The 23,552-nt window shown below is 40.2% G+C and overlaps 1 protein-coding gene across 2 annotated transcripts in view; it reads right to left on the minus strand.

Annotated features, from left to right (window-relative positions):
• Positions 1 to 23,552, minus strand: part of COL21A1 (collagen type XXI alpha 1 chain) — a 108,458-nt gene that overhangs the window by 59,943 nt on the left and 24,963 nt on the right. For both annotated transcript variants that reach the window (XM_040983030.1, XM_040983031.1), the window contains 2 exons: positions 3,779 to 3,832; positions 3,628 to 3,681 (listed from right to left, as the gene is read on the minus strand). In XM_040983030.1, the coding sequence (XP_040838964.1) occupies positions 3,628 to 3,681; positions 3,779 to 3,832 (108 nt within the window). The remainder of the gene's footprint in view (positions 1 to 3,627; positions 3,682 to 3,778; positions 3,833 to 23,552) is intronic.

The following is a 23,552-nucleotide window of genomic DNA, read 5'->3' on the forward strand; positions in this document are numbered from 1 at the left end:
AAGTCTTACTGTTTTGAGGAGATAAATTAAATATTAAATGTTTTAAAAATGAAAATAAATAGCTTGTCCAACAATGATACCTTACATATAATTAATACAATTTATTTCTTAAATCAGAAAAAAGGTTAATGAATTGGAAAAAAAGTGTGGATAAGCTAAAAAGTAAATCACTAATATTTCCTGCATTTCAGCAATGAATTTTCCACAGGAAAGTTGTGTGTCAATGTTAAAATTCATAAATTCATACTAATTAAGCAACTTAAACTAATATAAATTTTAGCAAAATATATTTTCCATATGACTTAAATACTTTTTTTCCTTTAATTTGAGCAAGTACCTAACTTTTTTTTTGGACTTCAAAGACTGTCTTTAAAGCACATAATAAAGTGATATGTCAACTGAAGACAATTTACTGTGTTTGTTTTGACTTAGTACATCCAAGAAGAGGAAAAACAAAACCCATAAAATTAAAAAACATCAATCATCTGATATATGTAAAACAAATGTTAGAGTCAGAAAGAAAAGTGGATATAATTTTAATTGTTTTAAGTGGAAACTCCTAATGTGGGTGTCTTTGGAGAAAAACCACAAACTGGAAATTATTCTGGGAAAATATAACAGAGAACAAACAGTACTGGATGGAACAATCTCCCAAAAACTGGCTGGAAAAATTACTTGCACAGCCGTAAGTCAAACCCATCCAAGGGATATATTTTGTAACCTTCTCAATTCCTAACATCAAGAACCTGCATTACAATAGAAGAATCAAGGAAAATCTTTTACCTAACTCACTAAATTACTTATTCTGGGTACTAAATTATCAGAAGTCAGATGAAATCTGTGGAAGCAACAGAGACGGCACCACAATGGTAGGTTCACAGCAACTGTGTCACATGAGTTTAACCCCAACTATCAATTTCTGAAAACTAGAAATTCTGAATGTAATCTTCACTGATCCAAAAATAGAATACTCTGTTAAAAGAAACACCCTATTAATCTTAGCCAATAAAACGTATGACTTTGCAAAGTATATGCACCTTTATTTAAACATACCACAGTAACCTAAAACAATAAAGCAGTTTAGGATATGATTATTAGAACTACTACTCTCTCCAATTTTTCTTTTTGCTTTTCTTACATTTTATTGACATAGGAAAGAGCAAATTACTAGTATTTTATAGGTGCAATTTTAAGACTACAATCACATTTTCCTCTGTCCCTCTCTCAATGTCCTTTTCTTCCTTTATTTTCCTCTAATTTTTGCAGTAACATATGTTCAATTTACTTTATAATCACAGGCTTAATGTACTACTAACAATAGTATTCAAAAGGCAGAAAGTAGAAATATCACTGTTATTTTTCAAGATGGAGAGAGAGATTAAGAGCCAGGTGCATCCTTAGCCACCAGTTCACTCCCTAAATTCCTGCAGTAGTGACAGGCTAGAATTGAAGCTTGGAGTTAGGAACTCATTCCAGGTCTCACCTACAAGTTGCAGAGACCCAGTTTCCTGAGCCACAGGACTACCTGCAGGTATTTGCATCAGAACCTAAAAGACAGGTATCAGAAACTCTAGTACAGAATGTAGCTGTTTTAACTGCTCCATTACTTGTAAACAGGGTTTGCGATCATGAAAAGAAATGCAAACAGGCCTCTCTTTCTTTTAAAAATTTATATATCTGTTTGAAAGAGTGACAGAAAAACAGATTTTCCCTTTGATGAACCACTGCTCAAATGTCTGCAACCACTAGGTAGGACTAGATCTAAGTTAGAAATCAGGAACTCCATCCAGGTTTCCCATTTCCCTGGCCAGGAACCCAAGTGTTGGCTCATTATCTGTTGACTGCAAGGGGCTTTAGCAGGAAGTTATAACACAAGAAAAAAAGCCAGGATTTGAACCAGGTGCTCCAATATGGGATGTGACCTTCTCAAGTGGTGCCTTAGTGTTTTGCAGCACAGACTGCCACAGCTGTATCATTCTTCAATAAAGCACAATTTCTCTTAACAAAAATTCATATGAATTCTTTTACGATGCACAGATAAAAGTTCTCTATATTTGTTCTCAAACTCAATTAAAGTAAGAGAACAAATATTTACTCTTAGATATATTCGTTACAGATACAATGTTATGCATTTTCCCCCAAAATCAGACTGTGTGTGTTTTCTTTTAAGATTTATTTATTTTTATTGGAGAATCAGATATACAAAGAAGAGGAAAGACAGAGAGGAAGATCTTCTGTCCATTGATTCAATCCCCAAGTGGCTGCAACAGCTGGAGCTGAGCCGATCCAAAGCCAGGAGCCAGGAGCCTCTTCCACGTCTCCCTCATGGGTATAAAAATCCAAGGCTTTGTGTCATCCTCGACTATACGTGTTTAAGACCGTTCAGTGCTTCAAAAGGCTCACAGAGATCCAAAAAGCACAAAGTAGCAAGAGGAAATCATTCTTTTTTTCAGAGTGATATCAACTGTTGATTTTGCTTTGCCTCCTATTGCTCTCCCCAATTTACAAATCAGCCCTCATCTATTCCACCTTCAGTTTCATTCCCAAGCACTAATTTCTTCATTATTCCTAATAAATACTATAATCTTTGACATGTCCTATGATACATGTTAGCCCAATCCATGGTACAAATCTCTGCCACAACCATTCTCTCAACAGAACAAAGGCAACCCTTAAAACACCTGTGCCAGGGATCACATGAGGTAGTTCCCAATATAGTAAGCCTATACAGAAACTTGCATTTATCAAATGAGAAAATATTATTCAGAGACTTTCAAGAACTTGCCCAAAATCAAGTAGCTTGAAATCTACCAGACTATAGAGATACACAATTTCTTGCAATTAACATGAACAAAGGTGAAAATACAAAGTGAATAAAGTCTACATCAGTGTTTCTTCGACATAAATGTTGCATGCATTTTTTGAAAAAGCAAAGATATGTGCAAAGTTGAGATTACTATTGTAGGGACTTTTTCAGAACACACACACACATGTCCTTAAAAAATCTGGAAATAAGGTTGTTCTTGGAGGTTAAACTTATAAAATCAACAGAGTAAATCAAGAAAATTAAAAAATGAGCTCTTTGGACATGGGAAAAATTATCAAGGCCAGTAGTCACTGTTAGATGTGAGGGAACATAATTAGCAAAACTTATGTCAGAAGTATGGCAAATCTCAGAGTTGTAGAGAAACAAAGTTGGTAACATAAAATATTGTCTTTGCCCATTGCAACTTACAAGAATTCTGAGCCAATAGATCCTCTCCTAGGGAAAAATCAATTTGAAGCAAAATTCAAGAGCTTTGAGTTATCTGACACTAACACGGGATTAACATTCCATTCATATATTTTAGTTGCTGCTAATAAAGTACACCACTAAGAGCTTAACAACAGGTATAAACTAAGAATCCTAGCCAAAGTCAATGTCTGCTGCACCCAGTGGTGATCATCTAGTACTGAGATCTCAACCAGTTCTTAAAGACTTCTGAGAGTTTTACTGGCCAATGGTCACCAATAATTTTCTGAGTCCATACATATTGGATTTCACCAAGGTGAACATCTTTGAAAGACAGCCATCATGATAACACCCATTAATCTAACCATGGAACACATATTTATTTGTATGTTTACCTTTCCACCATCTCTCCCTGGTTCTCCTTTGTAACCTCGCAGTCCTTGAGCTCCCTAAATTAAACACAAAATAAATTTCCATTATTTTTATTATTTTGACTTAGTTTGCTAGCAATCAGATTTCCAAAGTGCTTATAATCAGGTCACATACTTGCACTCCTGGGGAACCTGGAACACCTGGTGAACCGGTGAGTCCCTGGTATCCCTACAGAAAAATTAACATGAAAAAATTAACATATCTTCATATTTACAAAAAGAAGCTGTCTACTGCAGAATTCCTCTAATGTCAAGCTTTTTATACCAAAACCTTTTTTTTGCAACTGTGTAACACATGGTGAGCCGTTCCCGGGCCTGCTGGGTTCCAGAGGCTGCTTCCTTTGGGGTGAGTAGACCGAGGGGGGAGGCCTCTGGGACCGGGCAGGTCCGGCACCCAGCCACCACCCTCATTGGGCGGTGAAGGGGATTTGGGAGGGGCGCGACCTTGGGCCTGGGAATTTTAAACCTCCAGCAGCCTCCCGGCGGCTGGTGGGTCTCAGGACGGGGCGTCTCATGCCTGGATTCCGGACGGCCGCCATGGGCACATGGTGAGCCGTTCCCGGGCGGCCAGTGCGCCATTGGTGCCAGGCTCCGCCTGCTGGCCGCCCGGCTGGGGAGCTCTGGGTATTTGGTTCTTTGATTCGCTGCTTAATTAGCTCCAGGTTGAACCCATTGTGATTCTCGGACCTCAAACAGGCAGTAACTCTTTCTTTGTAAAAGTTGTAATCACTAATAATGCTGGGCACCAAATACCAGTCCATGCAGAAGCCTGGGCCTGGGGCTTGTCCTGCAAAAGTAGCTCCAATGGCTGGCTAATGTGTCAACTGGTAGGGAACAGAGTAGATCTGGTACGAATGAGCAAACCTTAGCCCACAAGTAAAACTAGAAACCAGGAGGGAGCAAAGGTCATGCCAAGCTAGGCTCTTGTACCTACTGGTCTGCAGGAGCCAGGGACACGAAGCCACAGTGTCTAAGGCAGAGGTCGGGACAGGTGAGGAGCTGTGCCAAGCTGAGTCAGAGCAACCACTGGCATGCGAGTGATCTATGGCTGGGAACAGACCCGGTTGGGGAGCAAAGGGGACAACCCTAGCTGGGCTGAGGTTCCCACAAAGAGGCGCGTGGCCTGGAAGGGGGGCTGCGTTCTGATCTGGATACAGTTGTAGTCTCCCTTGGCACAAGTGTGGACTGGGATTGGATGCACCGAACCGGGCTGGACCCCGACTCCCCCTGGTGTTCTGGAGGACCAGGGCAGATGTGTGATAGACAAGGCAAGGTCTCAAACCCCTACTGAGCTGTGTGTGAGCCATACGTAGGTATGGACAAACCATGGCTGGGCTGGAACATCCAACAGCAACAACCAGATTGGGTGGAAGGCCAGTCAGGAAAAGCCACAGTTCCTGCTCTGACAGGAGGTGGTCTGAGTAGGGTTGGCTCATGGACCCACTGGTAAGCGTGTAACCTGGCATTGGGAGAGGTTCTGATGGAGGAGCCTGGGCAACTCCTCTGGCAGGACACAGACCCGACAGGTCAGCGCAAGAAACATGATAGGAAACAGCCCAGAAAAGGCCATGGAAAGCTACCCACTGGCATACACTTGGCAGACGTGGGGGCAAGACCAGGCTGAATCTGTCCACGTCATCCACTGGCAAATCCAGGCACCAGTGAGGGTTGACCCAGGTTCGGTCGCAACAAAGACTAGTGCACAATATGGAATGCCGAGGTGAGGTTGCCTGTACCGGAGGGGACCGCAGCGTCCAACCAGCCTGAGAACAAGAAAGGAAGTAGGCAGAGCCAGCAGGGGAATAAGGGAGGGTTCCTTTGCAGGATAGCTACTTCTGCAGGAGAGCATGGGCTGGGATGGGGGCAGACCCGACTAGGCAGAGCTACCACACCTGTGTGCCTCATGTGGACTAGATCAGGGAAAAGCCGGGCTCGGCGGATTATTCCTACTGGTGCAAACAAAATTAAAGTGGGCGAGGTTTGGTTGGGCAGCATCAACTGGAATCTGGGAGTGGGAGAGGCCTGGGAGGGAAATAGTGGGCTCATCCCTCTTGGGTTACCACTTCCACGGGAGGACATAAAACTAAACAGTGGCTGGGGTGGAATGGGGTGTGGGACAGACTGGATTACTGCTACACTTACTGGCAAACCAGGGTAGGGGCGGTCCTGGTGGGGGTTATTGTGGGTCGCTCCAACTAGGCTGCAGCTCCCACTGGTTTAGGTGAGGGCCAAATATGTGCGGGGCAGAACCAGGCTGGACCGCAACACCCATTGGTTCCAGTGGAAGTCGGGAGTGAAAACAGAACCAACCCAGCAATTACAACCACCAGCTGATTGGAGCGATGGACGGTGCCTGGCCCTGTACTTGTTAGCACATACAAGAAGTTTCTTTGGAGATCTTCCTAATCTAAATGCTGGACTCAGAACCCTAACGAAGAAAAGAGAGAAGACAGAACAGGTCAACCAACCATCTCAGCTATGATGGACTATGTCAATCAGTGGATTTTTCAAAGACCTCATAGTGCTTGGAGTGGCAAGATTGACAGCGATTCATAACTGTTGCAATATCAAAACCACTCGAGCAAGAACCTCAGAGCATGCCCTACACCCGGGACTTGGGGAGGGTGGGAAATTGGGTGGGCCTTCTCCCTTAATACCCCCCTTTTAAACATGAAGGTAACAAGATGGAAAACATACTAGTATTATCCACTTTCCTGTAGCCCTTGAACCTTCTTACTCTAACTAAGTATGTAAAGAATGTCAAAATAAATTTTATTTAAAAAAAAAAAAAAGTAAGTGGCATTTTGGTGCAAAGAACTTAGAAAAAAAAAAAAAGAAAATGAAGAGCAAATGAACATAGCTGCTAAAGAAATAGCCTATATTTTGGGAACATATACAAAATACTCAAGAAAAACCACATAAAATTGGAATATTAAACAAACATTACATTTTATAATCTACTTGTTAAATGGTCAACTGAGCCAATCCCTGGAATAAATTAAAACCTTGATGAATGTTAATTTTTAGATGAACTTTTATCTTTATTTACTTATTTATTTATTTGTCACAAGGGGAAATTTTAATGGCAAAAAATAAGGAGGATGACTCAACATATTTTAAAACAGTTATCTTTGGTCACAGTAATTAATAGCAAGATTGACATCAGACTGAAGTAGAACACACACTTGCTGGACCCAGTACATTTTTATAAGATTCTGATGGCCTATGTGGAAATTGTGGTCCTGGTAGATTCTTTTATGATATTTACTATTGGGCAATTGTGCACAGAGTCCTCCTTCTGGCTCCATTTATTTTCCTTCTTTCTTTTTACTTTTTAAGTATTGTTTACGACTGCTTTTTTAATGATACAATTCCACAAGCATGGGAATTTCCCCATCCAACTCCCCAGATTCAGCCCAACTGTTACCCCCCATATTATGGTAATAGTATAGTCATTCAGCAACACTCACAAATCTAACATTCTGCTATTTAAGTGTATCATGGCACAGTAAATCCAGAAAATGGTAGAAAGTGTAGTATCCTACTGTCAAGACATTTAAACTTCATTGGGAGTCCTCTTTTTATTTGGGAATAGAGCTGCAATTGATCTTCCCTTCTTGTTATGCTAGTCTACATTATACAGTTCATCTTAATGAATATATGCATATACATGCTTACCTGCATATTGATTTATCTTATTTTTGTATGAATGGTACCTTACATCAGAAAGAAATTATGATATTTGTCCTTTTGGAATTGGTCTATTTCACTGAGCATAATGGCCTCTAGTTGGGACCATTTTGCTGCAAATGGTAGCATTTCATTCTTTTTATTTATTTTTAAAATTTTATATTATGTTTACATAGTTGATAAGGGTGGGAATGATTGAAGGAAGTTTGGGAAAAGAGGGTGAGACCATTATTTCCAAATTTTTTTTTCTGCCTCCTGTATCTGGGGGAAGGGAGAGACAAGGAGAAAAGCCTCATCCAGCCTCCCAATCATCTCAGTGCCCAAGGTTGGGGAATGGCCATCCGACAACCACCCAGGGTCCCCAATATGGAGCATACTTCGAGCATTCTGTTAAATTGGCTTTGATAGTTCTAGAATGCTGTAAATCTTGCAGATCCAATGATGATTAAATACTCCCAAGATCCAATGGCTGATGTAGTCTAACTTAAGAGTTTTCATTCGCTCAGATATTTGCTGTCAATTCTTGGCTGGTGTAGTTGTCCAATTTGTTCTGCTCTCCTTCCTCTGCTATGGTACCAGATGTACTCTGAAAGACCCAATGGGCAGCCATATACTCCAAGTGCATCCGAGCCTGCCTTCCACTGCTTCATCTTTTCCACTGAAGAGGCCCAGTTCTGACACATGTGCTCTACAGTCAGTCCACCAATCCTCTGTGAGATCTCAGTCTGGGAGTGGGACTGGTGGGGGAACTTGGGAAACTCCCCTGGTGGGCTGAAGCTTCCACTGGTGAGCATGTGAGTCAGGCCTGGGTATCAGCCAGGCTGGACAAAGCAGATCCACCCATCAGGAAGTATGTAGGTTGGTTCTGGAGAGGGGGCAGATCAGACAGGGTCAGACCAAACCTTAACTCACTGGTATGTGCAGAAGCTAGCTGGAGTACGAGTCATGCCAGGCTAGGTTATAACACCTACCAATTTGCATGAGCCAAGGATGGGAGCACACTGTGCAGAGATCTGCTGTAGCACCCACCGGAGAGAGTTGGGACTAACAGTAGGCCAGGACATGCTAGCTGCAGCATCTGATGGCAAAGTCTAAGATGGGGGATAGGCTATGCCAAACTGGGTCAGAGCAATCGCTGACATTGGCAAGATTTGTGGCTGGGAACAGGTCTGGTTGGAGAGCTAAGTGGACACCCTGGCTGTGTTGTGGTTCCCACTGGTGAGCATGAAAGCCAGAATGGGGGTGACGATCTGGGCTGGATATGACTGCAGTGTCCCTCAGCATGGGTGTAGACTGGATCTAGGATGTGCCAGTCTGAGCTAGACTCCATCACCCACTGGTGCATGTAAGAGCCAGGGTGGGTGTAGGATGGGTTGTGCTAGATCTCTGCCCCTACTGAGCCATGTGCGAGCTGTGTCTAACTAAAGACCAGGTGTGGCTGGGTCATAACACCCAACAGTAACAACCAGAATGGGTGTGGGTCACTTGGGAAAGGCCACTATTCCTGCCAGGAGAAGAAATGGAATAAGTTGGGCTGGGTATAGGACCAAGTGGTGTGTGTGAAATCTGATATAGGAGCTTGGGGAACTTCTTCATGATGCAGTCCCTACAGGTGAACACAAGAACCAAAGCAAGGAGCAGCCCAGATCGTTCTAGGTTACAATGCCCACCGACATTCTTGTGGTTCAGGTCTGGGGTCAGGTCAGGCTGGGCCTGCTCATCATGTTCACTGGCAGATATAAGATCCAGGACAGGGTACAGGACAGGTCAGGTAGGAACCACAATATTAGGCTGTTCACATTTATGGCCAGGACTGAGGGCTGGCTGGGCCAGACTAGGACATAGTACCCATCAGCATGAGCTGGAAATGGGCAAAGGCCAGATTACAGAACCTGTCAGCAAATGCCAAGGTGAGGCAGGTATTTCAGACTGGGCCTTACCACCCATGGATACATGTGAGACCCAGAGGAAGGTGTGCAGCACAGGCTCCCCTGCTGGGTCACTGCTCCCACTGGTAAGCATGAGACTGGGGGTAGACCAAGCCATGCAGGGCTACCGCACCTGTTGGCCTGTATGTGATTTGGGTGACGGGGAGAGCCAGGCTGGGCTAACCAGCTGTAGCCACTGGTACATGCACAGGCCAGAGTAAGAGGAGATTCATTGGGCTTTGATGGCAAATGCTAGGACTAAGAACAAATCTTGTCAAGCTAGACTGCAGAAACCCTGGAGAGTGCACTGTCCAGGACAGAGAATGTGCCAGTAGGGAACTCTAGGCACCTCTCTAATGGGCTGCAGCTCCCACTGGCAAACATGACAACCAGGGATGGGGAAGGGCCTGGTTAGACAGGTGGTGACAACTACTGGTATGCGTGTGGGCTGCACAGCAGGGTCAGCTGGGTAGAACTAGGCTCCGATGCCCACTGGTGTGTACAAGAGCTGAATGGGATGTGGGAGAGACTGGACCAATCTGCTATACATACTGGCAAGCACAAGAACCAGGGCTAGGGCCAGGCCTGGTAGGGGTTGTTTGGGCACACTCCGACTAGACTGCAGTTCCCTCTGCTGAACATGAGGGCTGAGTGTGTAACGGGTTGTGTAGGTCTGGACCATGGTATACATTGGTTTGTGTAAGAGATTGGGCTGGACACAGAACTGACCCAGCAATTGTAATTAGCAGTATATGTGTAGGTTGATGTGTCTGATGGACTGAGCCAAATCCTGTACTGGTAAGCACACACAAGAATTGGGTCTAGTATCCCTCAGATGAGGTCTCTTTAGGAATTCCACCATTTCATTTTTTAATGGCTGAGTAGTATTCCATGATTTAGATGTACCACAATTTCTTTATCCATTCTTTTTCTCAATGAGCATCTGGACTATTTCCATGTCTTCACTATTGTGGATTGTTCTCATATAAATAAAAGATTACAGGTCACTTTCTCCAATACAGATTTCACTTCTTTTGGATATATTTCCTGAAGTATGATAGCTGGGTCATATGGTAGATACATTTTCAGTTGTCTTAGCATTCTCAAGAATATGACTGCAACATTCTCTAAGACTGAACTGTCCACCAAATATGGGAGATCAGAGGTGTCACTTTTATGTCCAATATACCTTATACACACCTTCAGTAATAGGACCTTTGATAAAACGGCACAATAGTTTTAGATAGAGGCAAACTATTCAGTGCTTAGTGAGAACATGAGAGTAAAAGTCTCCAAACATACTTACAAGCCCCATACATTTATCTAGGTTGCCAGGCTAACATAAGGTTAACCTGGAATACCTGGTATCTAAAACACACTTACTACTCTCTGTTGTGATTTGGTTTTTCCTGGATATTATCGTTTGGATGAACGTACAGACTTATCCAAGGTATTAATATGTGCTTTTATTAACATTTACAATTTCATCTTCCAAAAGCTATTATTTCCACTTGGTTATGCATGACTAACTACTCTGGATTTCATATTCATCCACTTACTTGACTGTACAGTTGTAATTATAAATTTGAACACATAATTCCTTTGCTAACTCTATTACAACTTTTCTCATTTTATACGCACTTGCTTTATTTGCACAATTCTCTCAGTCCCTTCCAGAATGATGATGACTGCACAATTTCCTTCCTTCATACTGTAATCAGGTTTTCATGGGGTATGAAATTACTCTTTTTCTATGATTTCTAAGAAACAAAGTTTTCACTTCAAGTTCCTTTGCCCAATCCTTAAACATTTTGTTTCACTAGCCAACAAAGAGTGTCATAATAAAGTTCTCTATAATTCATACTAAACAAATTGCAAATTTTCAAACTCACCATCTGCTCTGGGTTGGCACTATTACTGTGCAACTGAATTCCAAACTTCATTAAATCAGGAACCAGCTCTAATTCATTACAACATTGTACATGCTATTGGGCAAATTTGTATTGTTCCAGCACTGGAGAAAATCAAAGTCACCTACACTACACACAAGTGTATACAATCTCTTATCATCATTGACTTCTAGTTTCCAGCAGCATGTTGAAATTTTTAGCAATAGCAAGTACTTGATATTCTCTAGGTCAGCTAAAAGATATAAGAATGTTAATCTATATAGTTAGAGCTTGATAAACCCTCTAGTGCCAACTTTCCAGTTACCTAAAATTCCTTCTTTCAATAACTTTGAAAGAAGTCCTAAAACTGAATCTCAATATTGACCGCTAACAGTGAACACAGTCAAGATACATTAATATGCCATCATACAGAATTCCCCCAGATTTCTTAATACCTATTTTATCTCTGGATAGTCCAACATGATTTGCAACAAGCCATGGCAATTAGGAAAAAGACAAATAGTAATGATTTATATAGTATTTATATGTTCCACAGTAAGCATTTCATACATATTAACTCAAATACACCTAAAAACACCCTATCATGTGAGTTCTACATCACTACCATAAGATTATTAAAGCACTATGGGTAGGTAACAAGCTCAAAGATACAAAGCTGGTAAGTCAACAGGCTCAGCAGGAATACCCTCTAAAGAAAATGCCTCAGGGGAGATCATTTCTGATCAATACAGAATGACTGTAAATTCAAAATCTATTTTCCAAACTATTTTTAAATTGTTCAGCATTCTGAGTGCCCAGAGGAAAGGAATGTTTATAAAATTCCTCAAAAGAAAGATTTCATGAAGATTGGCTATTGAGCAAAATGACCAGTGATCTGCAAAGTTCGTATTTAATGAATTTTTTCTTCCACATTTTTTCAAAGTTAAGCCAAATGTCATATCTGCTTTTTTTATTTTTAAAAAATATTTTGTAATAGTTCAAAAGCTGCTGTGCTGTCTGTCCTCTTCCAAGAAGCTGATCTGGTATCTTTGTCATGGAGGAAACACTACACTTTGATGGATTGAAACAATTTGGAGATGCCCTGCACTGTGATCACAGCTCAACTCTGACTCATACTGTGACCTCAAGGCAAAGTCATCAAATCTCCAATTCCTGGGAGACAACACAATGAAGTGGAAAGACAATGAATTTTGAAGTTGGAAAAGACCTTAGACTGGATTTTTGCCTCTCCTTTTACTGCTATGGGATTTTGGTTAAGTCACTTTCTGCAGCAAAGGTTCACTTTCTACTATAAATTGAGTTAATATCATCTACTTCACTTTAAAATAGAAATGAAATCATAGGTGAAAATACCTGAGAGATGTTAGGAATTCAATGAGTATGACCTTGCCTTACTTTAGACTCAGGGATTATTGCACAAAGCCATAGGAACAACCATGCAAAATGCTATTGCTAAGGTTTAAAAATCACTATTGGTACACTCAAAAAGGCATGCCTAGTAACTGTCATTGTGACTTGACCATTTCACAAAGACTTAATACTGTACAAGTATGCCCTTGTTGTATTTTATAATGAGCATTTCATTCCTAGAAGTACTAGATAAGCAAACAAAAGCTTTTAACTATCAGAATATTGAGGATCATTTAAAAAATTTTATAAGGAGATACAATCTTGAAATCTCAGTTGTATAAAGAAATTCAAAATTATTTTAGAAGCTAGTAGAAATCTGCATAGTAACAAAATAAAGAAAACCAAAGTCATATGCAAGCTGGGGGAACCCCAGGGCAAAATACCAGAAGAAATTGGGTGAAATTCAGAAAAAACAAATTTTGGATTAAAAATTAGGGAAATAAAGGCTAACAGGGAGGGGTATTATGACACAGAACAATTTCCAAGAGGAACAAGAAATAAAACATTGGTTGACTCATAAGAGGCTATATTAAAACAAAGAAAAATATTCTAAAGCAGGAAAAAGATAAGCATTTTCATGTAGCTTACTATCTTTTACTTTTCTGAACAAGAATCTCTATTTCATTGTAGAGCTTTACATTTCTTGGGATATTTGTCTATACTGTTCAATTGCAGTACTGCCACATTGCAATTATCACCAAGTCCAAGTGTCTCCCCTATCCCCAGTGAAAATTTCTTGTAATATTTATGTTTTTCCATGTTCACAGGAAGTCTCTTTTTAAATGAGTCATTTCTTAGGAAAACGATTCTCTCATTGCCAAATTATAGGGTTGAATAATGCAAAATCAGTTTAATGGTCCTCCATGATTCATAATTGTAATGCTCAAAAAAGATATATAGCTTTGAAATGGAAATTAATAAAATAAAATTCCCCACGTTGTAGGGTCCATGATTTCTTCTGAATCTAGTTCTAATGATTCTTACAGCATTTTTCCAATATAAACATATGCCCTTTTTGAGACTGTAGAGTGTAGAGTTATTTGTTTCCTTTAAATATTCTAACCCTAAAGTGAGAATAAAATCCAGATAACTAACCTGGATGTCACCCTTATGTGATAACTATAAGAATATGATTTAAAGTTTATTCACTTATAATTTTCTCCAATGCTTGCATTCTATACCCTTTGGTACACAGCCAGGATAACTGTGTAATCCAAATCAAGAGTGTATTGGTAATGTCCACTAAATACATTTAGTCATTGGCAGGCTTTGTAGCTCTATGCAACCTAATATCATATATACCTAACATTAAAACCAGTATCTGAGCTGCCAAAGTACATAAGTCAATTCATTTATGTACTTTGATTGATTATTCAAAGTACTTGATTAGTAGGTGACATTAGCATACGTAAAAGGACACCTCAGCTAAGTCTTGAGAAAGAATTGTGATGGTGTTGCTATGGAAGTGAAGAACGCTGATTGGTCATGGGATGCTTCCACAAGAGACAAGCTCAAAGGGATGCAAAGCAAGCAGAGACAACAAAGGGAAGCAGTTCAATAAACCAGGGAGTTATACAGCGAGACTTACATTCTGAAAATATCACCTGCTACCAAATAGTAGATAGATGATGAGAGACAAGTGAAATTATGTACACCGCATGGGAGAGCTTTTCCTTCAGAGGAGATAGATTGGTAGGTATAGCCTGAGTCCAAGGCAGTGTGTTTCATCTAATTTGACAATGGGCTTTGAGAGACGCGGGATCTGGATTACCAGGTTCCTGGGCAGTAGATGGCTCATCTTAACACCGACTTCAGAAAGACACAAAAGAAACATATGACTTAACTGAATACAAAATTAAAAGTAGTACAGAAGATATTTTATGAACTAATTAGAAAAAAACTTGCATCTGACCATGAAAAGCAATACATTCACTGTGAGGTAACCAGAATCTCTCCCTCAAAGCAAACAACATTGACTGCAAATGATGTTTAACCAAATCTAACCCTTCCTGCCTTAGGGACGGTGACCAGATAATAAACAGAAAGCAACATCATCTGATTCCTTATCATGATCTGCCTTGAGCAAAGCACATAAGTGAAAAATACTGCTTATTTTGACAAATAATCTCTGCAAACAGAGCTAAAATCTTAGAGTCACAGAATTTAGTTAAACTGATAAATTGCCTCTTTTCATCACTAAGGTTAGATCAAGCTTATTTCCAAAGAATGCATAGCTTTTAAAAGTAACTACTACTATTTCTGGTATTTCTTACAACTTATATTTTTAGTAATTATGAATTCCATATTCAAAGGTAGGTAAACAAGAGCCAATCTTCCTCACTCGCTCTGCTGCTATGCTTATCCCTTTATACCTACCACAACACAAGACTATGTGTGTGCATTTGTTATCTCCACACAATGCATTATAAGCTTCAAAACAGATGATATTACTTTTGTTCTGTTTTGTTCATTCTTATATCCCCTTACCCCAGGAGACATCTGGGAACACAATCAACACGAACAAGTATAAGCCACATAATGAATAAATGAATAAGTAAATCATCATCACATACAGTTTCTATAGAATGACAGTGTTTGAATGAAAAGAATTAGCTTATCAGCGAAGCTCATTTAGGAAAGTTTTATGAAGTTGTAAATTTTAAGTAAATTCATTACAGCAAAACAAGACATGCTCAAGTGTAGGATAATTTATTCAAGACAAATAGGCCATATTTTAGCTGGGCAGGGAAAGGGAGGCTACTGAGAGAGATTAATGGCAGCAGAATAAAATGAGAAAATAAATGTCTGCTAAAAAGCCTGAAGTGAGGTGAAGGGAGAATTCCGGTAGAAGGTGTTCGCTTCAGAACAATGCTTCAGTTAAGCTGCCACCTTTAGTTCTCTTATCCAAGCCACGCCTTTGGTTTTTATTCTAATGCATCCCATTTTTCAGTTCTTTTAATCTTCATGTCTCAGAGCCAGAAATTTCCCACCATTCTCAAATTGTTGAGTCCACATCTGGCATTCCTACTCCACTGAAGGTCTTAAAGGTCACAAAATGTTTTTCTCCTGGTTTCTGGTTGTTTGAATACTAATACTTCACCTCTGTCAACTTACTCCACAAGCACAAGTGCAAGTTCTCCTCTCATTTCCTCCAAACTTTTCACCATTAGCCTTGTACATTTTAAAATAGCACCCCTTATTTGCCACCCACAGCTCAGTAAGCCCTCCTTCATATGCTGTCTCCTGAGATCATATACTCTCCCAGTCACTCCCACGGAGGAAGTCCAGTTTCTGCACGTCCTTAAATCTGTAGTCAATAACCAAGCAGAACATTCCAATATGCAAATACTGTCAACCATTTATAATCAGGCCTTGTGTGTGTAACTGCCTAACTACCAAGATTTGCATCCAACAACACCAATACATATGTTGAACCCCTTTTGCAATTCAAGTTAAAAGTGATGCATTTATTTGAGGTGAAAATCACTGTACTACAATTGCCAATTCTGTTAATTTCACATGTTTTTTAAGTATTCAGTTTACTCCAAGTATCGAAATAATTTCCCAATGAAATTAAGAACTGAAAGCATCAGATATTCAAAGCACATATTAAATGTATTTTTTTCTTAAAGCCTGAGATCATATTGATCTATATGAAAAACACCTTCACCCCTACAGAAAACAGGCAAATGAAGGGTAAGGGTCACTGTCCCTCCACAACTGGCCTCTTTCTAATACCAATTAATGTGAAATTGAAGGGAAACAGATGAAGGGACCCAGATCATGGAAAGTGACTCAGTGACTTATTACCTTGGCTATTGGTGGGAGAGAACAGCCAGTCTATCAACTCAACTCTTGAGATCATGGATACATTAAAAACATATCCAAAATTTTAGTTTGTTCTATCTTGTGTTTCTTTCTTAGCAAACATGATGGCTTTCACAGATTCTTAGAAAATAAGACTGGACAGAATGTGACCTCATTAGATTCCACCTTCTCATTTTCTAGGTGAACAGAGTCCCATCAAAGCAGAGCTGTATTGCTGCCCAGAGAATGAAACAATCCCAGATCCCTGCGGTGACTTGCCAGAGCTTTTGTTTCACATAGAATATCTAACAATGACAAAAACCTCCAAAAATCATAAATTAGCCAGATTCTATTTTCACATGAGTTTTTTTAAATAAATATAGTATGTCTTTAGTAATCGCACTCTTTGGATTATCTAACAGGGTATTTAAATGTGTCCCCTGTTTCTGCTTTACAATGCTGAAAGAGTAATGTGCTCAGATTCTGTACTGAATGATATTAACTGATAAAGAAATAAAAAAGAAATGGACGGATTTGACTTAGCTCTGGTTTCTACTGAAAACTCTTTCCTCATGAAAATTAATGTTTTCGGAGTGGAATAATTTCCTAATTAAAGCTTCAGTTGTCTTGGCCTGCTTATAATGTGTGAAAGAGAATCAAATTTCTTATTGAGAGGGATTGCACGGAACCAAATCCAAACAAAGCAGAATTCCCTTCTAATTTTTCCATCCAAGTTTCCTTGGTCCAGATGGCTTCAACAGAGAGCAACTGGCAGCCAGAAGCTCCACCTACACCTTACCACCCCCATTGGGTGCTGGCCCTAGACACACACTAATGACCCTCAGCTGTTCAAGCTCCAAGATGCGTGTTCTCTTCCTGCTTGACCACTCAACTCTCTTGTCAAGGAAAAAAATACATGGATAGAGGAATATTTAAGAAAAACCTATACATGTAGAAAATCAGCATTTAGGCTGATTTAACAGTTTTCTTTTGTTGCCATAATGGTACTGGAGTTCAGAAATCAAAAAAATGGATTTTATGGAGCAAAAGTGTTAGCAGTGCTGCCTTCATCCAGAAACTCCAGGAGAAACTCCTCCCAAAAGAGAAGAGAGAATGAAATGAAATGTTAGATTTATTTGAATACAAAATCTTTGAGGTATACATAAATAATATTTTTTCAAAATCCTAATGGTCTTGGATGTAGTAACAAAACTATGCACATACATAGAAAAGCGTACCAAAATAAATACCATTCAATCTAAAGCATTCGAGGTACAGGAGTGGCTTACATCTGCTGATGTGGGCTATTTCACTCTCATTTCTGCTTTCTCATTATCAAGAATCTTTTTCTGACTGTGACTCTCCTGCCTGCTTATAAAAACCTTAACCACTACACTGGGCCACATAGGTAATTCAAAATAATTTCCCCATCACAAGATCCTTACATTGACTATTCCGGGAAAACCACTGTTAGCTAAGGTAACGCACTCACAGTTCTTGGAAATTAGGATATTTATAAGTAGGAGAACCATGTTTAAAATTCACTACTACCATATACTAAATAGCTTTATATTGAAAACCATACACATGTACACAAAAGCATATATATATATATATATATATATATACACATGTGATGATGAGACAAAGCACTAAGTCTGTGACATCTTCAATCAGATATATCTACTAATATCCATGATTACCATATCAGGCTAATTAGTCATTAGTACTTCATTTGTATGAAAATATTTAAGCAAAAATAAAATTTTAAAGCCAGCTGGAAAACTTCTCAGCACACACCTTCCCACGTTGTACAGGACTTTTCATCACTGAAAAATTACCAGTCTTAATAATTCAGTGGTCTTCTCTGGGGAACACTGTGGCATTATAAGACACTAGCAAATGACAGATCAACTAATACAGGCTATCTGCACCAGAATTAGTGCGGCTTCAGCTGCTACTCAGGGAGAGAGTAGATTCCTGAAAAGGGCTTTCATTCATTTTAAAAAAAAAACACCATGTGTAATTAGGAAAGAAGCCACTTAGGACCTAAGGAAGGTATATCCAGGGGCATGAAGAATTATTGTAAACAAACAGTGCAATGTAATATGGCATCTTCAAATAAGGGATGAATGAATTATAAGAGAAATTACAACGTAAAATTGATAGGGGAATGTCAGATTTATAGTCTAGGCATTCAATTCAATTCTGGCACTTGCAGTCTGATGACAGTCCCAGCACCAAAGTGCATCCTGCTTCTGTGTCTATTGACTTGTTCTCTCTCCCATCGAAGGTTTAACTCTTCACAGTCTTCCAGGCCAGCCTCTCTCATGACCAGAATCCATGCCATTGTCCTACCCATGGAATTTCTTCTTGCAGTTCTCTGCTTTCTCACAAACATTTGATGTCTATTTCTTCATGTTCACCCTCATCCATACTTTAAGAAACAGAAACTACTTTCAGGGGCTGGCCTGTAGCACAGTAGCAAACTCTATAAGCATCAGTTGGAGCCCTAGCTTCTCCACTTCAGATCCAGCTATTGTATGAGAACCTGAGACCCACACAGGAGATCCAGATGGAGTTCCAGGTTCCTTTCTTCAGAAGGCCCAAGCCCCAGCTCTCTTAGCAATTCAGAGAATGATCCAATCAATGGAAGATTTTCTTTCCCTCTCTGCAACTGCCTCTCAGACAAATAAAAATTCTAAAACAAACAAAAACCTCTGCTTTTATAACTTTTTCCACTTCCCCATTTGTTTCTTTTTTAAATTTTAGATTTGATGATGTTTACACAATTGGTTAAGAACTAGCAAAAAGTGGCTGAGACTACTATTTTCATGTCTTCCTTATCTTCTTCTTGTATCTGAGAGGAGGCAGAAGCCACACCCAGCCTCCCAACCAGCTCAGTACCCAGAGATGAGGAATGGCCACCTGAAGTCATCCCAGTCATGCTCCCCAATGTGGAGCATGTTCTGACAATTCTGCTTAGCTTATTTTTGATAGTTCGGACATGCTGTTGATCTCACACATCCATGGATTGGGAAATCCTTCTAAGGTCTGTTGGCTGACACAATCCAACCCAGAGTCTCCATTTGTTCAGGTCTTTGCTGTCAGTTCTTGACTGGGGTAGTTGACCAATTTGTTATGCTCTCCTTCTTTTGCTATGGTAACAAAGATACGCCACACACTCCAATGGACTGCCATATCCTCAATGTGAATCTGGGCATGCTGTCTGCTGCACCATCATCAGTAACTGAGAAGACCCCATTCGGACCATGCACTTCCTTGTCACATCACAGATCCTGCCACTCTCCCCATGGTTGGAGCTCTGAGTTTAGTGGTTTAGTTGGAAGGGCCCTCAAAAAAATTCAGTCTGAGGTGATCCCAATCTGACTCCTGTGTATACCTACCAATACAGGGTCCAGCTCATTCTTTCACCTACATCAGCCTATACACATGATAGTTGTAATTGCTAGGTCAGATCTATCTCCAGCCCAATTTCTTACACAAACCAGTGGGTACTACAGCTCAGCCCAACCCCACCTTTGCACACACTTGATACCCACATACACCACAGGAAGCTGAAGCCCAGTCAGAGCGAGCCCCGATAACTCCCACTGGGCCAGCCCCCAGCCCTTGTTTCTGTGTCTGCCAGCATGTTCAGTGGACTGTTCCAGTATGCCCCACATTCCATTCAGCAATCATACACATCACTGGGATTTGAAGCCTAACTCAATTCAACAAACTCCACCCTCCAGCCCTAACTCTTTTCAACAAGTACCACCGCCTATCCAGCCAAGCCCACCCCCAATTCTAGTTCTCATGTGCACCAGGGGCAGCTGCTGTCCATTTGAGAAGTGTGCACAGTTTCCCTACTGGACTCATTCCCTAACCCAGATCTTGCACTCTGCAGGTGGTTCTACAGTCTAGTTCAGCAGGATTATCCTCAAGTCCCACACTTGCCAGCCAATGCTGCAGCAAAGCCCAACCAGTCTACGCTTACTCTGGCTCATGCCTGCACCAGCAGATACAGTGGGTTAGCCCAGGCTGGCTCTCTCCTAACCCAGTCCACTTGAAGCCAACAGGAGTTGTAGCCCTGCCTAGCCTGGTCTGCCCCCAGTCCGAGCTCTCATGCTCACCAACAGGAGCAGTGGCCCAGCACTGAGCCCTACCAGGCTCACACACTCCCTCACCCAGGTCTCGTGTGTTGGTAGGTGCTACGGCCTGGTCTGACATGGTCTTCCTCACCTCGGTATATGATGGCAAGTGCTATAGCCCGGTCCACTTCCCCATGTACATCTTTATATATGTTTAAAAGAGTTACAATTTTCTTATCTCAGACTCTCCTCTCAAATCACTTTCTGCCAAACTTTGGGTCTCACACACCATGAGATCAGGTTAGCAATGTTATCAATGACCCTCATACAGCAAAATGCAGCAATCTTATCATAGGTCTTACATGTCTTAACCCCACAACAGTATTTACCCAACTTGTGACACACCATTTGAAATGTTTTCAATATCTGGGATGCTAGTCTCTTCTATTCTTCATCCTACTGTTCTAGTTGCTTTGTCTGGATCATCCGTTTCTCAATCCTATAAGCTTAGCCAACTGTACCTTTCTCTATGGTACTTACTCTCTACATGTCCCATCCACATTCAAGGCTTTGGAAACGCCTATATGATAAGTCTCAACAGGACACCAGGAACATATCTAAAGATACTTTCTCAATTCTTCACAAGATTTAGCTCTCCTGAGTACTGTCCTGCACAGTAAAGGGAGCCACAATTCACTCAGTTTACCAAGCTAAAACAGTTTGGGTTTGCTTTGATACCTTCTCTCACCTCATATCTAAATTTCAGCAAAGGTTCTGGCCACATTTATATTGAAAGGTAATATTGAATATAATCCTTTTTCCTTTCTTCCTTTACATTATCCCCCTCTGAGAGCTGCTACTTACTTCTCAATTAGAATCAAGAAAAAAGCCTCACATGTGGTCTCCTTCCTTAGATACTACAATTTTTTTCTTCCGCATCTTATAGCAGAAGAGATCACTTCCTCTTTCCAACCCCCAAGTAAGAATCCTATTCAGATTGAATCCTGGTGGATTAGCAGAGAAGTTTACCCCAATTTTACTCTCTGTTGACTGTAGCACTGATTGGCCACTATTCATTGAACCACTTCTAGTCCTATGGTGGCGCAGACAAAACCTTGCTGAATACTCTTTCTTCAAAAGTTTTACACATTTGTATTAATTTGTTAACAAACCTCTCTCAGGTACTTAAGCAACTCTTCCATTTTGATGATGGGAGTATTTGGGATATAATTTTTAGAACTGTGGTGGTTTTGTTTTATTTTGTTTTTTGTTGAATTATATTTACTTAGAATACAAGTTTTGCTGCTTCTTCATGATAGAACTAACATCTTATGATACAGAAAGTCTAGGAGATATCATATTCAGGTGGCAAGCATTTAACATTCGCAAGCAAATGCCCAGCACTTGTTTACTCATATTTTTCAGTTGACTGCTCTGTAAATGTTGGTCTAAAATACTTTAAGATTTGTGTTTCCTTTAAATGCCTCTAAAGCTCTTTTGAAGTTTACTATTTTTTAGTCATAATAAGTCTATCACAGCACATATTTTCTTAGAAAAATAAGATCACTTACAATAAGATTCTCAGGGCTGAGCATCTGTGCAGTGGTCAAGTGGCTACTTGAGAAGTCTGCCATGTCTCAAATTGGAGTGTTTGGTTTCAAGACCTGGCTACTCTGTCTCCAATCCAGGTTCCTGCTCATGCAATTTCTGGAGGGCAACAGATGTCTCACATATTGAGCCCTGCCAGCCTTCCCTGGGCTGTGCTCCACACTCCCATTTTCATCATGTCCTAGTCCTGGATGCTTTGGCATGTTGAAAGGGAACCAACAAGTGGAAAATTACTTTCTTTCTGCCTTTGAAATACAAATAAATATTTTGTTTTTATTTTTATCTTGAGAATTTCCATAGCTTTGGGAAATAGAGTGAGATTGTTAAATGTTTATTTTATTTCCATCTATATGAAAACTAGAGAGAAAAAGAGATTTTCCATCCATAAATTCACTCCCTGAATGTCTACAACTGAGGCTGAGTCTCAGTTGTTGAAGCTAAGAGTAAAGATTTCCTTTGTGGGTGACAAGGACTCAAGCACTTAAGATATTATTTGCTGGTTCACAGGATGCATTAAAAGATTGGGTGGAAATCAGACAAACTGGAACTTTAAACATCATCCTGATATGAGATATACATATAGCAACTAGTAGCTTAACAATCTGCACTCCAAAGCTTGCCCAGATTTTTAAAAAATAATTTGTTTATTTGACAGGTTGGTTCACTGCCCAAGTACCCACATCCACCATGGCTGGGTCAGGACTGAAGTAAGAAGTTGTTAATTCAGTACATGTCTTCTATGTGGGTGATAGCACTCGAATCATCACTGTTGCACCCTACGGTCTATACTAGCAGACAGCTGGAGCTGATTGAAGTACCTGATGCCCATGGGACATGGGCATCTAAAGCAGTAAGCAAAACATCTACCCCAGAAAAGATTTTTCTGCCCAGCCAATTAGTGATGTTCAAAGTTACAGAACAGTTTTTTTGTTAGTTACAGCAGAGACAGATGGAATTATGAAGATAACTAAAGTGTGCCTAGAACAGTTTGTCTATTGATTTCATCCTCACTGCTTCCTTCAGTTTGACTAATATCTGGTAGTCATATTCTTGACTCTAGTATAGTTCCTGACCTCCCTTTATTAAAGTATTTACTTTAGAAAATATTTAAATTATTTGTCTGCCCCCTTGAGATGCTAAATCTATTTTAAGGCAAGTTAGACAGTTTTACAACTCAGAAATGTCTTTCTCAAGAACCTTATAATCAACAAGAATATAGCACCTCCATATTCTAGTCTCTATGAAAGAGCAGAAAACAAACATTAACTGGTATTAATTTGCTGACACAACTGTTGTAATCACAGAGCGAATGATTTTCAACTTAAGAAATAACTCAGCACGTTCTTATTTATCAACCTTTACACTTACCTATCCCAACTCTCAAACTCTCTTCCCCTTTACTTCAAAAGATTTTAGCCCAATTTCTCTCTGCACTGTAGCAA

This window comes from Ochotona curzoniae, unplaced genomic scaffold (assembly GCF_017591425.1).
Source record: "Ochotona curzoniae isolate NIBS_2020 unplaced genomic scaffold, NIBS_Ocur_1.0 contig_3819, whole genome shotgun sequence".
Taxonomy (NCBI): domain Eukaryota; kingdom Metazoa; phylum Chordata; class Mammalia; order Lagomorpha; family Ochotonidae; genus Ochotona; species Ochotona curzoniae.